Source organism: Equus caballus, chromosome 28 (assembly GCF_041296265.1).
Source record: "Equus caballus isolate H_3958 breed thoroughbred chromosome 28, TB-T2T, whole genome shotgun sequence".
In the NCBI taxonomy this organism is placed as follows: Eukaryota; Metazoa; Chordata; class Mammalia; order Perissodactyla; family Equidae; genus Equus; species Equus caballus.
The window spans coordinates 46,388,032-46,404,648 of record NC_091711.1 but is presented as its reverse complement, the minus strand read 5'-3'; the positions used below and the strand labels follow the sequence as shown (position 1 = coordinate 46,404,648).

Sequence of the window (16,617 nt, the reverse complement as noted above, 5' to 3'; positions counted from 1 at the left end):
GGCCCCCCCACCAGTGGCCCTTACTGTGGGTCTGTGCCCGTCACAGTTGTAGACACATGTGGCCTGGGAGGAGGAGGGACTTCTGAGGAATGGGCCAGCACAGACAGGTGCGCCTTTCCCTGGGCTTTCCCATGAACCCCGAGGGCCCTTGGCTGTCCCTTGTGGACGAGCTTGGGGTTGGTGGAGGCACGCTGGGAAGGCACTGAGCTGGGCTGGCGGCCAGGCCTGCAGGAGCCGGCCAGCAGCACGTGGACCATCTCGGAGTCGTTCCTGCAGTGACGAAGGCGGCAGGCGGCCTTCATCTGTCTATAACAAACTGGTTTCACACGACAGTGAAAGTGGTACTTGTGTTATGTTAATATTTATTGGCACTTGCTACAAAGATGCAAGGAAATTGCAACTCCAGAAGGCACAGAGCTGCTCGGCTCTCCCAGCAGGCTAGGGAGCAAGGCTGCCTCTCCTGGGGCTGATGCCCCACTTTCCTCACCCAGCCGGGTGGAGGCAGGAGCCTCGTGGGGTGCAGGAGCCCCCACTCTGGTCAGCTCTGCAGACACTTTCCCAATCGGTGGAGGGGCTGGGGAAGCCGGACACCCTCTTCCCTGCTGTCCTTGGAGCTGCACTGGGCACGCACATCTGACAGCGAGCATTCCCGGCCGTAGCTGCCCTGACCAGACCCCATTGTCCCCTCCTGGACACCAGCCCCCCAGACGAGGTTAATCAAGGTCACAGGGAATGCGCCCAGATGCAGGGAGCTCAGGAATGGAGTCCCCTCCTCCTGCAGGGAGTCAGGCTGGAGGCTAGCTGCCGAGGCCCAGTGGGGAGAGGGCCAGCCATGCACTCGAGAAACACTCATCTCTGTGTGGTGTGGCCTCATTCCACAGGGACCGCTGGTTGTGTGATAAAGTCTGACTCCTTCAGGGTCATCCCACAGTCCAGCCTCCTCGTCCCCTGCGCAGCCCAGGCGCCCTCTGCTCTGGCTGCTGATCGTGCCACCGGCATCTTCCTCTCAGTCGGTGCTCACGCTGGCATCCCCTCCTCCTCTCTCAGACCCGAGTCCTGAATCCTCTCCTCTGGCTCAGAGGCTCAGCCTGGGACTCGCCTTGCACCACAAGGATGTTTGTGGGCATCTGGGCAGAGGGTGATGCCAGGGCGGGACCAGGGGCCCACCTGGGATAAAACCAGGGGACAGACATGTAAGGACCCCCTGAGATGTCTGGGGTTCCTGGGTGGTGGCCAAGGGCTGCCTGGCCTCATGGCACCGGGTGAGACATCTTGCCCCGGCTGCTGTGTCCCTCGGTGGAGAGGGAGCATGGCAGAGTGTTCCAGTAAACTTGAGGGAATCAACTGCACTTGAATTGCTTAATTTTTTTTTAAAGGTTGGCACCTGAGCTAACAACTGTTGCCAATCTTTTTTTTTTCCTCCTTTTTCTCCCCAATCCCCTCAGTACATAGTTGTATATATTTTTAGTTGTGGGTCCTTCCAGCTGTGGCACGTGGGACACTGCCTCAGTGTGGCTTGATGAGCGGTGCCAAGTCCGTGCCCGGGATCCGAGCTGGCGAAACCTTGGGCCACCAAAGCGGAGCGCATGAACTTAACCACTCGGCCACGGGGCCGGCGCCTGAATGACTTCATTTAACAAAACTCGGCTTCCGCTTTTTCTTTCTGGGTGGGCTACACGGAGACTCGGCAAACCTGGCCGAGCTCCCGCGCGGGGCCAGGCGTGGCGCTAAACCCTGTTGTTTAGAAAAGCACAGCAACAAACCGCTCAGGTCCAGACGACCCCTGTTCCCTGCGCAGCTCAGGGAGCCAATTTGGGGCTGTGCTTCCGGAAGCATCTTTGGGGAGGTTGAAGGTGGCCGGCTGGGGTGGGCTGTTCGCTCAGCTCCTGAGTCAGGGCTTTCCCAGAAGCAACCAGGAATCTTCTCCTGGGATGAGCTCCAGGGACAAAAAGGAACTTCTCCCACCCCTCGACAAGGGCCAGGGCTCTGGGTCAGCAATGGGGCCTCAGGATGGTCCCCTCCAGCCCCAGGGCCTCGCTGGGCAGCCTGGCCTGCTGGCCACCCTGGGACGGTGGGCGAGTCCTCTCAAGAGCTCGTCCACCTGTAGAGTGAGGTCTCAACAGGAAACACACGGCAGCCTCTGCAGAGGGTCATCTGAGGCCGCTGCAGTGTCGGGCTGTGCCGTGCGTGGGAGCAACAGGCTCACCCTCGGCTGGAAGGACGGGCTGGGGGTCGGGGAGATGTTACTGGAACCTGGTGGTGTGCAGACAGCCTGGGGAGGGACTCGGCAGCTTGGGTGACCTCGTAAGAAGGGCACGGGGACATGAGTGTCCCCACCTCCCTCCCTGGGGAAGTCAGGCTGTGGCCTGGGGCTTCAGGGACAGTGGGGGGTTGTGCTACTGTGTGAGCAGGTCCTGGAAGACGCCCTGTTGTTTCGGGTGCATGTTGAAGTGGGGGTAGACGATCGTGGTGGGTGTAATCTCCTCTAAGGAAGGCTTCCCTGTGTGTTTTTCTGGAGTTTTATCTGCAAACCTGTGCTGATGTCAGCCTTGGTATTAATTCAGATAAGGAAAAACCCAGCCCTCTGAATGTCCCACCACGATGGCCTGAGAGAGGACAGAAGACCAGGAGCGCCCAGGTGTGGCCGCCTGACCAGCCCGCCCCCCTCCTGAGGGGTGGTGTTGGCTTCTGGGCAGCCGTTGCCCCTGGGAGGGAGCAGGGCCTTTATCACAACCCCCACGGCCAGTGCTCCGGCCCACTGAGGGGCCCGGGGACCCACGGGGAGCTCCACGAGTGTCACCCCGAAACCCTGTGAGAGGGAGCACTCTGCTGTCTTTTCTCAGATGAGGAAACTGAGTCCCAGGCCACATGGGCTGCACTGGGTGTGGTGGGGGTTGGGTGGAGGGCTGCACTCCCTCCCCAGGAGGCCTTCCGGGACCTGGCCTAACCAGAGACTCGCGTCCAGGGCCATTGGGGAGTCCTGTGGGATCTGGCCCAGTGCAACCGTCCTGAGCCGTCCCACCCCCAGCATCTTGGATGGATGAACTCACGCCTCCTAAGTCATCCAGGACTTGGCCAATCATTTTTAACCTTTCTTCCTTGTGGAGAATGTGTCTGGGGGCAGTCGGGGCCCCGTGCAAGATTGAACCCACCGGGAGCCACGTGGCTTCTCCCTGCAGCACTGGGTGTGTCCGATTCTTCGGGTCACGGCAGGTCCAGCCTTCTCCAGGAGCACGTCCCTTCCTTCACACGGGCCTCTGCTCTTCGCCGGCAAAGCTGAGGCCTGAGTGTCCAGTTTATGAGTTGTGTGGCCTTAGGGAAATGCCTTCGGCTTGTTGGGTCTCGGTTTCTCCATCGGTAAGCCCAGCAGGGAGACTGCATGGTTTCTAAGCTCAGATGGCTTAGAATTAAATGTTGCCTGTGTCCACTTCACGTCATTCGCTTTCTCTAAAGGGAGAATGGAGCTTGCTTCGCAAGTCGACTAAGCGCCGTTTTAGAAATCTCTCTCCTCTGGGTTCTGAGAGTTTAAAATAGAAAACTGCTCCCTGGGCTCCAATCTCACAGCCTCTGAGCTGCGATCTGTGGCCCTTTCTGCCCAATGACTGGGTCGTGATTTCCAGATGCAGGTTCAGAGGGCAGGATGTGTCTCTCTGGTGACCATCTGGGCAAGACAGTCACTGCTGTCGGATGCTCAGTCCACTCCAGGTGTGGATGGGAGCCCAGATCCTAAGGGAGCACGAGGGCCAAGTGTCCCCTGGAAGGCAGCTCAAGACCACACGTGCTCTCACATGGCCAACCGCTCCCCGTACCCCCCATTCCCAGGTGGCCGTTGCCTTGGCAACCCCTCCCTGGTCCTCTCACGTCAGAAGGGCCCTCTAGGAGGCCGGCCCTGCCAGTGCTGAGGGAAACGAGGCCAGCTTTTACAACAGCTTCTGATGTCCTGGGTGCAACAGGAGGCTGGGCTGGCCCTGCGCTGGGTGGCTGTGTCTGAGGGTCGGTGGTGGCCACCACCCGGGTTCAGGTTTGGTGGGTCAGGCTAGGGGAACGGCGTGTGGAAACTCTCCGGGTTCATAGGCGCCCCCACTCCACCAGCCTCCCACACACACTCCAGGGGAACCCTCCGTACCACCAGCACTCAGTTAAAGACGCGTGTGCGTTGCCATTAGTGATTGGAAATGTATGCTTCACTTCAGGCCCGCATTCTCGGCCTTGGGGAGGGGCTGTGTTTGTGTGTTTGGGGGTCATCTTTGTCTGCCTTGTGCATCACAGATGACAGAGTGCTTTCCCACCCACTGTGACAGGTCACGCCAAGGCAACCCGGGAGGTAGGAGTAAGGGTATCTTTAGTTGACAGTTGTGGAAACTGAGGCACAGAGAGGCTCAGGAACACCCCAAAGCCATGCAGCTGGTCAGGGTCAGGAGAAGACGCGTGATCTGTCAAGGGACGGGCCTGGGCTTGGGCCATGGTCACTGGAGCAGCAAGTGGAGAAAAGTTCTAGAAACGGGTCTCTCAGGTGGGGCTCTCCCTGCATCTCTCTGCATCCCCGGCTGCGAGGCCTGTGGGATTCTCCCTCCTCTCAGCCCTGCCCCATGAACACTCCTGTCCCTGAAGTGGCCTGGGAGAGGGGCCTTGTGGCAGTGTAGCGGCGGGGTGGGGTGGGGGGGGTGACCCCACCACCCCCCCCGTCCTCCAGGAGAGTGGAGGGGTCTGGAGAGCTCAGGTCCCTGACTCGTGCGCTGCTGGCCGCAGGTTCTCGTCCCTGCATTCTCTACCCGTCCGGTGCTTTAGTGTCGCTGGCCGTGGCTGCCAGGCTCCCTGCTGTCGGCGTGCAAGGCTCTTTCTGGTGGGGCTTGGGTACCGGACTTGGAGCTTAGTGGGCCCATCAGAGACCTGCCTGTGGATGGTGCCTGCAGTGTGGTAGAAGGTATGACTGTTGCTCTTGCTGTTGGCGGGTAGTAGGGGCTGACCGTCAGGGTCAGATATGGGCTGGAACTCGGCAGACCAGGGCAGAGCCTCGTTCGGGGTGCCTTGTGGGGGTGTCCTGTCCAGTCCTGGTGGCTGGGTTTCTGCCTGCTTTGGGAACACCTTTACATGGATGGGATGGGGCCACTTCAAACCCCCCCGGGCTTGTTCACACCTCTGCCAAGGGTCCCACTGGGAGGGCAGCTCTCTGAGGTCTGGGGTCACTCTGGGTGCAGGAACTGGAACCAAGGCCAGGAGCTCAGGGAGCAGGTTTGCACATGTGTGGAGAGAAGCTCAGGCAGGGGGTGGAGCTGGCCGTGGTCTGCCGGCCTGGGGAGTAAGGCTCCGGGTGCCCATGTTCGCAGGTATGAAGGGAGAGCCCCCCTCCCCTGCCCCTTGGCAGCTCCCTGAGGCCCAGTAACCTGAGCATCTGCTCGCAGGGTCATGGAGCTGGACCCCAGGGCCCCAGGCCCTCCTTGTCTGATGACATCCATCAGACACCTTGACCAAGCTTCTGCTCCAGCCAGGACCAGGACTGGACTCCAAGACCCAAAGGGGCTTTAGACTGGGCCCTGCTCTCCGGGAGCCACTGTCCAGGAGGGGAGTGGCAATGTGAAAGGCCACTTCTGATCCATCAGGTCAGGGGCTGGGATGGGAGCAGTCTTTGTGAGGCTGGGGGCTGCCTATCCTACTCACCCCCCCATTCCCCAGGCCAAGCAGAGAGCTGGCCGGCCACCAGGGGCTGCTCCGAGATGTTTGCTGAATGAATGATGGAGTGAAGGGGGTCACGGGAGAGGGTGGGGCATCTGTTCCAGCCAGAGGGTGTGGGGGGGCATCGGTGAAGTGTGGGGAGCCATCAGCTAGAGGGGGCAACTGCAGCCATGGGCATGAGTGAGACCACTGAGTGGGAGGGAGGGAGGGTCTGGAAGGAGCCCCAAGGAGGGTCAGCCCCGAAGGGCCAGGAGGGTAGGAGGAGCTGGAGCAGGGCCTGTGCAGAGGTGGGAGGAGAGTGGGGGAAGGAGTAGCTGCCTGCTTCGAGGAGCGGGACCGAGCAGTCGGGTCTGGTGCTGCCCAGAGGTCCAGGGAGGCCAGACGGAGCAGGCGGCTGTAGCAGGACCAGCGGCAGGTCAAGACGAAAGCACCCTAGCCAGTGGGAACGTGCTCCTGCGGTTCACACTGACCTGGGGCTCGGTGAAAGGCCCGGATGCAGACTGCAGACTGGCTGCGTGCCTGTGCTCTGACACGGGAGGACGGACCATTGAAGGGAACACAGGCAGGACGCCCGGGACACGGAGGCCGAGTGGTGCTGGTTCCTTGTCTCCGTCCTCACCCTGCTCTGTGCCTGAGCACTTCACTCTGATTACTGGGGGGAGGCGAGCACGTGCATCCCGTCTCAGAGATGGGGAAATGGATGCTGGAGAGCAGATGGGGCTCCCCCAGGTTTGCCCAACAAGAAAGGGGCCATCCCAGGATTGGCACCTGGATGGCGGATGCCGAGGCTGTGCCCTCTCGGGCACTTGGGGGGACCTTCCTCCCAGGCACGTGCTTACCGCCCTCCTGTCCTCCCAGCTCCGGGCATGGTGGGGTCTGACCCACTCCCTCTGCCCAGCGCTCACGGAGCCTCTTAGGTGCCCCGGGCACTGTGCCCACCCCCTTCACCCCCACGTGCCCCATGCAGCAGGAGCTCTCCCTGGTACCAGCAGGTGAGGAGACCGGCTGGGAGCAGAGGGGCCACCTGCATCTGGTGTCAGAGCTGGAGTTTGAGCCCAACCCCAAGCCCAGGCTGTCCCCGCCACCTGTGCGGTCAGCACCGACACCTGTCTGCTCGGTGCCTCCCCTGCCCGGCCGTGCCCGAGCTTCTCCGAGGTTTCCCAGGCTGCCCCAGGGCCTCCGCCGATGCAGGAAAAACTTGAAGTTATCTTTGACTTGTATGGCCCTTTTTTCCCTATTAAAATGCTTAGAGCTGTAAATGTAGTTGTAAGAAGCTCATTTATCTTGACAACAGCTGGAAACTATCGGTGTTGTTCGTGAAGTAGCCTGTGAGACGATCATTTCTGCTGCTATCGATAAATCCCGACACGAAGCAGAAAGGTCAGCCCCGCCCACGTGCAGTGTCTCCTCTGCTTGTTCATTAAAGGTTTGCAAGGACGCGGAAGACGCGCTCCGAGGGCAGGCCTTGGAGCGAGGAGAGGCACGGAGGCAGCGCTGGGAGGGCACAGACGGAGAAGAGGCAGTGGGTGGGAGGTGCCTTCGGGGTTCTGGGAGGAAACCACCGTTCCGGAAGCGGGGATGCGGGGACCATGCTGGCAGCCTTGTTTGTAGCAAACTCGTCCCCAAACTCCTGGCACAGAGGGCACCCCACACACTGTAAGGTGCTCCTGGAAAAGCCGTCAGGCACCCTGAGTCCCAGGGAGGGGTAGTAAGCCAACCGTCGGGTCGGTTGGAGTCGGGCGGTATCTTAGTCCCTAAGTCGGCAGGTGAGCGCTGTTCGGCGAACCTCCGGTGGGTGTTCGGTGTTTTCACCGTGGCGATCGTGTTTCTTTCTTGGTAGCTGAGGGTCTGAAGAGTTACCTGTCTTTTCCCGCATCCTCACCTCGGGGGCCCTGCCTTTCCAGCAGCCTCCATCCGTCCCTCCCTCTCTCGGCCCCCTCCCCTCCTCTCCCTGATTGTGAATTTCTAAGGCTCACGGACAGACCTCACCCGTGTCCCAAGTCAGAAGAGAGGGCCGAGGACCGACCGGGAATGAAGTCTTGGAACCACAGAAGCTGGCACCTGCAAGACACACGGACACAGAGCGTAAGAAGCACCCAGAGAAGAATCCGTGTGGGAGCCCACAGAGACACATGCACCAGAGTGGGTGCCTAGAGGAAGGGAGAGCTGGGGCTCAGACCACACCCAGAAATGGACACCTGGCAGCCCTCACACCTTTCCACACAGAGACCCACACAGAGGACTCAGAGAGGCACGCGGACTGGACGAATGTGCAGACAGCACACGCGCTCCTTGTCTCGAGGGCTCGTTTGGGGCATCTTAGCCGGAAGGGGATCCCCAGGGAAGGCAGGTTCATGCCTGTTCTCTGGCTCCTCTAGGTCCTGGGCGTGTATTTGTTCTAGCGGTTCTGGGGCCCTAGGGTTTTCTGGCCAGCCCCCCACCCATTCAGGAACCCCTGCTGCCAACAGACCACACGGCTTCACCCGGATGGAGTGAAGTGCCCACGTGGGCCTTTCACTGCTCGAGGGACAGCCGGCTTCCTCTTGGCCTGCCGTCCCCAGGTTGGCAGAATCCCCTGGAAGCTTGTTAATCAAATGGCCACTCTGTGCCTGCCCCCGCCTGTGCAGCTCTGGGCTGGGACCCAGGGACAGTTGACAAGCTCCACAGGTGACACTGACGTGCCAGCAGACCCAGGGGTGGGGGAGGGCAGAGCATTCTACACTCGTCCCTTTGCGGAAGGCGGGGCAGAATCTTTTAAAATACGAGCCTTGGGCAGTGCTCGGGATGTTGTTTCAGCGACGCTCACCAGGCTGTGCTGGAGGGGGCGTGAGACAGCCTTGTGGATGGAGCCGCTTCCTGAAGTGACTGCGTCTGCTTTTGATGCTTTCTGCATTCCATTTAAGGCTCTGTTCCGACAGTGTCCACAGCGCATATCCAGTTTAATGTGGATAATTTGGCTCCAGCAGAGAGACAGGCAGCTGGCTGAAGGACGTGAGCCTCGGAGTTTTGTCACATGGGGCAGGTGGCAGGTTCGGAGGAGGGAGGAACATCCCATCCCAAACAGAAGCAGCTCTAGTCTGGGGGCCTGAGACCCTCGGCTGGATCATCTGGGGATGGATGGTGCTCATTCTGGTGGCGGAGAGACATAAAATGAGGGAGCAAGAGAGAGGGAGTTTATTTTTGGCAGCTTTGTTGAAGGACGATAACAGTAAACTGCACATGTTTAAAGTGTGCAGTCTGGCAAGTTTGACGTTATGTCTACACCTGGGAAACCATCGCCGGAATCGAGACTGAACACATCCTTCACCCTCAGAAGTTTCCCAGTGCCTCTTGTACTCCCTTCCACCCATCCCCCGAGCCCCACACAACCTCCCATCTGTTTTCTGCCCCTTTAGATTAGTTTGCATTTTCTGGGATTTTATATAAATGACATTATAAAATATGTTTTCATTTTTGTCTGGCTCCTTTCATTCAGCAGAATCATTTTGAGATTCATCCCCGTTGTCCTGTATATCAATCTCTCGTTCCTTTTCATTGCCGAGTAATATTCCATTGGGTGGATGTAGCGGTTTGTTCATCCATGCGCCTGTCGAGGAGCATTTGGGCTGTTTCTGTTTGGGGCTGTGGCTGTGGAGCTGCTGTGCGCATTCCTCCACGAGTCTCTGCGTGGACGTCTGCTTTCATGTCTCTTGAGTAACGGCCAGGAGTGGAATGGCTGGATTGTGTGAAATGTCTTAGTTTGGGCTGCTACAACAAAAAATACCACAGACTGGCTGGCTTCCACAACAGACGTTTATTTCTTGCAGTTCTGGAGGCCGGAAAGTCCAAGATCAGGGCGCCAGCGTGGTCAGGTGAGGACTCTCTTCCAGTTGCAGACTTCTCGCTGTGTCCTGACATGGGGCATGGGGCTGGGAATCTCTCCAGAGCCTCTTTATAGGGCACTAACCCCATTCATTTCATAAGGGCTCTACCTTCATGACTCGAGCTCCTGCCAGAGGCCCCACCTCCTAACACCTCACATTGAGCCTTAGGATTCCAACAAGTGGATTTTGGGAGGACGTGAACATTCAGACCATAGCAGGTGCCTTCTCGCTGTTTCCTCACATATCGGAGAGAGTGGAAGCAAGTCCTCAGTCTCTTCCTATAAGGGCATTAATCCCATGGCGAGGGCTCCACCCTCACAGCCTCATACCTCCCACAGGCCCCGCCTCCAAATACCATCCCCTTGGGGGTTGGAGTTTCAATATATGGATTGGGGGAGACACAACGTTCAGTCCATAGCAGCAAATGTGTGTTTAACTTATTAAGAAACTGCCAAACTCTCTTCCCGTGTCATTGCCCCGTTTATGTTCTCAAGGGCAGCAGATGAGCCGCTCGCCGCCCCTCCAGCTGTCCATTCCGTCAGTCCCGATGTCAGCGGTCTGGGTGGGGGTGCGGTAGCATCTTCCTGAGGTTTGCGTTTGCATTTCCCCAGTAACTGGTGATAGTTAGTGTCTTTTCATTTGCTCATTTGCCATCAGTGTGTCTTCTTTAGTGAAGTATCTGTGCAAGTCTTTTACTCATTTTTCATTGGTTTGTTCTCTGATCATCGGGTTTTGAGAGTTCTTTTATACATTCTTAATACAAGTCCTTTTATCAGATAAGTGGTTTGCCTGTGTTTTTTCCCAGCCTGTGGCTTCTTTTTTCATTCTTGTAACAGTTTTTCCAACTCTTGGAGTTTTTAATTTTTTTGAAGTCCAGCTTATTCCTTTGTTCTTATATGGATTGTGCTTTTGGTATTGTATCTAAGAATCTTGGCCTAACCCAAAATCCCAAAGATTTTCTTCTGTATTTTCTTCTAGAAGTTTTATCGTTCCAGGTTTTACATTTAGGTCTGTGATCCGTTTCGGGTTTTTTCTCTTTTTTTAATGTGGTGCAAAGTATGGATTGAAGTTATTTTTTGTTTTTAATATATAGATATCTACTTGCTCCAATGCTGTTTGTGAAATGATTATCCTTTCTCCACTAAATTAACTGCCTATACAACCTTTGTGGAAAATCAGTTGACCGTATACATATGAGTCTATTTTTGGACTCTGTTCCGTTCCATTGACCTATTTGTATAACTTAACTCCCCTGGGACAGTCTTGATTACTATGGCTTTATAATAGGTCTTGACGTTGGAGAGTGTAAGTCTTTCCTCTTTGTTTGCTACTGTTTTTGTTTGTTTCAGAGTTGTTTTGGCCATTCTGGGTCCTTTGCATTTCCATATGCATTTTAAAATCACCTTGTCAATTTCTACCCAAAAAAGCCTGCTGAGATTTTTTTTTTTTTTGAGGAAGATTAGCCCTGAGCTAACATCTGCTGCCAATCCTCCTCTTTTTGCTGAGGAAGACTGGCCCTGAGCTAACATCTGTGCCCATCTTCCTCTACTTTATATGTGGGATGCTACCACAGCATGGCTTGCCAAGTGGTGCCATGTCCGCACCCGGGATCCAAACAGGCGAACCCCAGGCCGCCGAAGTAGAACATGCGCACTTAACCGCTGTGCCACCAGGCCGGCCCCTGAGATTTTTTCTAAGTTAATTTTTATTGAGTTTATGATAGTTTGCAATCTTGTGAAATTTCAGTTGTGCATTATTGTTTGTCAGTCATGTTGTAGGTGCACGCCTTTACCCTTTGTGCCCACTGCCCACCCCCCCTTTCCTATGGTAGCCACTAATCTGTTCTCTTTGTCTACAAGTTTAAATTCCTCATATGAGTGGAGTCATACAGAGATCGTCCTCCTCTATCTGGCTTATTATTTCACTTAACGTAATTCCCTCAAGGTCCATCCATGTTGTTGTGAATGGGACGGTTTTATCCTTTTTTATGGCTGAGTAGTATTCCATTATATATACACCATATCTTCTTTATCCAATCATCAGTTGATGGGCACTTAGGTTGCTTCCATGTCTTGGCTACTGTAAATAATGCTGTGATGAACATTGGGGTGCACAGGACTTTTGGAATTGCTGACTTCAAGCTCTCTGGATAGATACCCAGTAGTGGGATGGCTGGGTCATATGGTCATTCTATTTTTAATTTTTTGAGGAATCTCTGTACTGTTTTCCATAGTGGCTGCACCAGTTTGCACTCCCACCAGCAGTGTATGAGGGTTCCTTTTTCTCCACAGCCTCTCCAACATTTGTCACTTTTGGTTTTGGTCAGCCTGCTGAGATTTTGATTGTGATTGTATTGAATCTGTAGATGGATTTGGGGAGAACTGACATTGAACAGTCCTGAGCCTTCTGACGCATGGTTACAGTACGTCTCTCTGTTTACACAAGTGTTTCTAAATTTCTCACAGCACTGTTTGGAAGTCTTCAGTGTGCCAGTTTTAGACAGCTGTTGTCACATTTATCCCTAAGTGTTCCTTATTTCTTGATGCTTTTGCAAATGGCATTTAAACATTTTTTACATTTCTGAATGTTGGCAGCTAGTGTATAGAAATACAATTGCTTTTTGTATATTGACCTTGTATCCTGCAACCTTGCTGACCTCTTTTATTAGTTCTAACGGGGTTTTTTTTGTAGATTCCATAAGATTTTCTATGTAGATGATACTGCAAATAAAGACACTTTTATTTCTTCTTTCTAATCTGGAGGCTCTTTATTTCTTTTTCTTGCCTTATTGCACTGACTGGGACTTCTAGTCCAGTGCTGAATAAGAGTGGCAAGAGGGAGCATGGCTGCCTCATTCCTGATCTCGGGGAAGGCGTGCAGTCTTTCACCATGAAGTATGATGCCAGCTGTTGGTTTTTTATAGATGCCTTTTGTCAGGTTGAGGAAGTTGCTTTCTGTTCCTAGTTTGGCTGAGAGTTTTGTTGTGAACAGATGTTGAATTTTGCTCAATGCTTTCTCTGCGTCGACTGAGATAACCATATTGGACTTTTTCTGACTGATATTCAGATGGTGAGGTGACCTTGCATTCCTTGCATAAATTCAGCTTGCTCCTGTTGTATTATCCTTTTTATCATTGTTGGGATTGATTTGCTAACACTTTGTTAAGAAGTTCTGCATCTAAGTTCAAGAGAGAACCTTGCTGATGGCTGGCCACCGATGGTCTGGCTGGGTCTGAGTGAGGGGTGCCTCTGCCCATCAGGCGGGCTCAGGGGGTACAAACGTGGCTGGATGGTACTGCCCCTTCGTCAGCTGTAAGTAGCGGTGATTCCCACAGAAGGAGACCTTAGGCAGGCGGGCTCCCCACAACACATCTCGCATATGCATTTGTGGAGCCCTAAAGACCCTGGGAGGGTGTCATCTCCCATCTCCACACCCTAAATACCCACCTTGCCCCTGGTGCGGCCATGCCATCGTGCATTGGAGAGAGCCCTGAATTGGGGAGCGGGAATTTGGGGTTGTGTCAGGGTGTGTCCTGGTCACTGCCCCTCCTGAGGGCACAGTGGGGACACATATCAAGGACCAAAGGTATGCTGATCTTTTAAAATTCCTGCCCATTAATCCCTGTTTTTTACACTCCCTCCCACGGAAATACTTTGTCTTGTGGAAATGACTTTATCCACCAAGACGTTTATTGCAGCATTATTTATTAATCGGAAAAGGACAGGAATAGAACCCAAATTTCTAAGGAGAGGGGATGGGCTAAGGAAATGCCATTGTGTCTGCTGATGGAAGACTCTGCAGCCCTTCCAGGAGTGATTTAGGAAGATTGTGGCAACATTGGAAAATCTGCACGGATCCTTAAGCAAAAGTAGAAAAACAGGTTACAAAATTCCACCTATGCTACATAAAAAACTTACTTTTAAAAAGGAAGCTAATGTGCAGCAAAGGGTAATTATTTTCCAGGCAATGCCTTTCTTTTTCTTTCTCTAGCTTCCAAAGTTTCTTGCATGAGTATATATTATTTTCATCATTAAAAGACTCATGATAAAGAGAGGGAAGAGCAGAGTTTGCTGTCTAAAAGGCACCCCTGCTCGGCCAGGCTGGGGGCGCCGCGTGCCTCTCAGCACCGTGTCCCATCTCATCGCTGTGTCCCGTCTCAGTGCCGTGTGCCGTCTCATCGCTGTGTCCCATCTCAGTGCTGTGTGCCGTCTCAGTGCCGTGTGCCGTCTCAGTGCCATGTGCCATCTCAGCGCTGTGTCCCGTCTCAGTGCCGTGTGCCATCTCAGTGCTGTGTCCCGTCTCAGTGCCACCTGCTCTGTCTTGCAGGCTTTGGGAACCATTACTGCAGTGCCTGTCACGGGTCCTCAGGTCAGCTCCTTGCAGAGGTTGGCCGGGCAAGGAGCGGCAGAGCTACCTCAGGTAAGCAGCCTGTGGGCAGCCCCAGGGTGACTGTCTGTCCGTCCATCCCCGTGGTCCCTGTCCCCGGCCCCTCAGCTCTGAGGTTTGAGGTGGGCAGTGAGCTGGTGGGACCCGCACGCTCTGGGAGCCCCCCCCTCCCCCGCATGCTCTGCCCGTCCTTCAGAGCAGCTGTGTGGACCAGACCCAGCGACCTGCACGGTGAGGAGCTGCGTGACCCACTAAACTGTGGGTCATGACCAGGATTCTTTTAGTGGAATAAGCTTGGCTGGACTAGAATAGGACAGAAAACAGCAAGACACATCGTTAGCGTTGCGTCTTGGGTAACCTGGCTCTGGACTGGGTCATGAGGTAATGCAGATTTTAAACTATGGGTCACCGTCAGAAAAGTGTGAGAAACTCTGGACAAGAGGCTGCCTTTTGGGAGGCGGAGCGGACGCTGGCCGGGTGTCCCGGTCCCGTCCAGGCCTGTGATTGGGCGCCACACTTGGACGAGTTACCTGGGCGCTCACCTTCCCGGGCTGAGTCTGTCCTGCAGACAGGCTGGTGCGAGTGGCTCCCCAGCACTATGAGCACTGAACCAGGTGGCACAAAGCCCTTCTAGCCCTGCCTGGGACGGAGCAAACACCTGCCAGTTCCTAACCAATGCTCAGCTTTGTTGAGCACCTGCTGTGTACATCCCACCTGTCCTGGGGCTGCAGGGCTAGACAGATGCCTCCAGCTCCAGGACACAGAGGGGTGGCTGCTCTGGAAACCTCTCGTCCTCGTGGCAGCGTTCGCCAAGGGCCCACCTGTGCTGAATCTGCCAGGGTCCTGCTCCTAAGAGGCTCAGAGTCTGGGGTGGGCGTGGGGGCAGACAAGGAAACAGATGCTTTGAACCCAAGGTTACTGGGCTGAGTCAGAAGGATACACAGGGGCGATAGGAACCCTGAGGAGGCCCATAGGCCACCTGGAGGTCAGGGAGGGCTTCCTGGAGGAGGCGGTGCTTAAAGCAGACCTCAGAGGGTGGGAGGTCGTGGCAGGCCGAGGGGGAGGCAGGCCCAGGGAATGAGCCCCCAGGAGAGGGACCGTCAAGCACAAGGCACTGGGGTGAGAAATGGAGGCAGGGGTCGTGGGGAGGCCAGAACTGCAGTCCTCGTGGCACTGTGGGGGGAGGGCGGAGCAGGCAGAGGAGGAGATGTCAACAGGGGCCTTTCGGGGGCCTCGGATATCAGGCCCCAGAGTTGGGCTTTGCCTGTCAGGGACCTGAAGGTAGTGGGGAGCTATGGAAGGCTTTGAGCAAGGGAGGGTCGGATTGGGGCTTCTGATCAGGGTTGGTGCTGTGTTCCTAGGATTTCTCACTCCCACGTGCACCCCTCACTTGTGAAAGTCCGAGGCCCCACTCGTGTCTCCACCCCACCACGTGCACACGCACGCACACACTCAGGCATGTGCTGCATTTACAGAGTCCCTCATCGTCGGCCTCTGCACCTCCCCCGAACCTCCTCCTCTCACCTTGCTGCTCTGGGGCTTGTGTCTCCATGTTTTGACCTTGCTGTCCCCCTCCCAGCAAACATCTGGACCTGACATTGACTTGGTGGCCTCCAGGTGGGTCCACTCAGGCCAGAAGGTGGCCAGTGCTCACCTGGTCCAGCTGTGACTGCTGCCGTTGGTGCAGGGAGCCTCATGGGAAGCAGAATAGGCAGCGTGTGGAGGGGGCCAACCTGGTGGGGACTGCCCACAGGCCCAGAGAAAGGAGAGCGGGTGGAGGGTGGGGAGGGCCCCTGGAGCTCCTGCAGGAGGAGGGCGGGGCCTGGATCTGCACACACCTCCAAGTGGCACCAGCTGGAATGTCATGAGCTCTGGGGTCCCCCGAATGTGTTTTCCCTGGTTGGAGGCCCACAGGTTTGGGCCAAACCCTGAGCCGCTGGCTGAGCTCCTGTTCAGAGTCCGGCCCCTGTGGTCTGCACCCCGCTCAGCCATATTTGGAGTCCCGATTGTGTAGTGTTAGCCGGCCAGCGTGAACCACAGCGCGTGGGCAAACCCCGAATGACTAGGAGGTACTGACAGAGCGTGCAACAGCCCCCCCACTGCCGACGGGAGCCGGAGATCACAGCTGGGGTCCTCGTGACCACCGCTCACCCTGTCTGCCCCGGCTGGTCCTCTTCAGAAGCAGAGAGCAGCACATCCCGGGCTGGGGACCGTCGCAGAAGGACCAGAGGAAGGATTCTTTCTGCCACTTTTCATATTCAGTATTGGTGTTTGTGTTGGTCTCTGCGACTGTCCACTGGTGCCAGGGACAGAGTGGGTCAGGATGGTCCTATCCCAGGCTGACCAGAGCAGGCGCGAGGTCCTCAGCTCCGGCCTCCATGAGTCCCCTGATGGTGGGGAAGTCATTTCTGTGCTTAGAAGGCAGGCCCACTTTGCTGAGGTCCCCCGTGGCAGGGGAAGGGAAGGCCAGCAGAATTAGCACCAGCCCCATGGCAGGCCCTGGCGAGGAGCCTATGGACACGGTGCCTGCCTGATGAGGGGCACACCGCACTGCGGTGACCTGCCCAGGTCAGGAACCCTGCGGGAACTGCCTGAGGCCTCTCCCTCCACTCGGGTCAGTGGCGAAGGGACGGGGGAGACAGATGGGGTAATGCCTGGGGCCAACGCAGCACCCCGCCAGCCTGCACGAGCACCA

General features: G+C 55.9%; 1 protein-coding gene across 2 annotated transcripts in view; it reads left to right on the top strand.

The window, feature by feature from the left end:
• PHF21B (PHD finger protein 21B) overlaps nt 1-16,617 on the top strand; it is a 102,605-nt gene that overhangs the window by 59,539 nt on the left and 26,449 nt on the right. For both annotated transcript variants that reach the window (XM_023631381.2, XM_070254411.1), the window contains exon 3: nt 13,863-13,955. In XM_023631381.2, the coding sequence (XP_023487149.1) occupies nt 13,863-13,955 (93 nt within the window). The remainder of the gene's footprint in view (nt 1-13,862; nt 13,956-16,617) is intronic.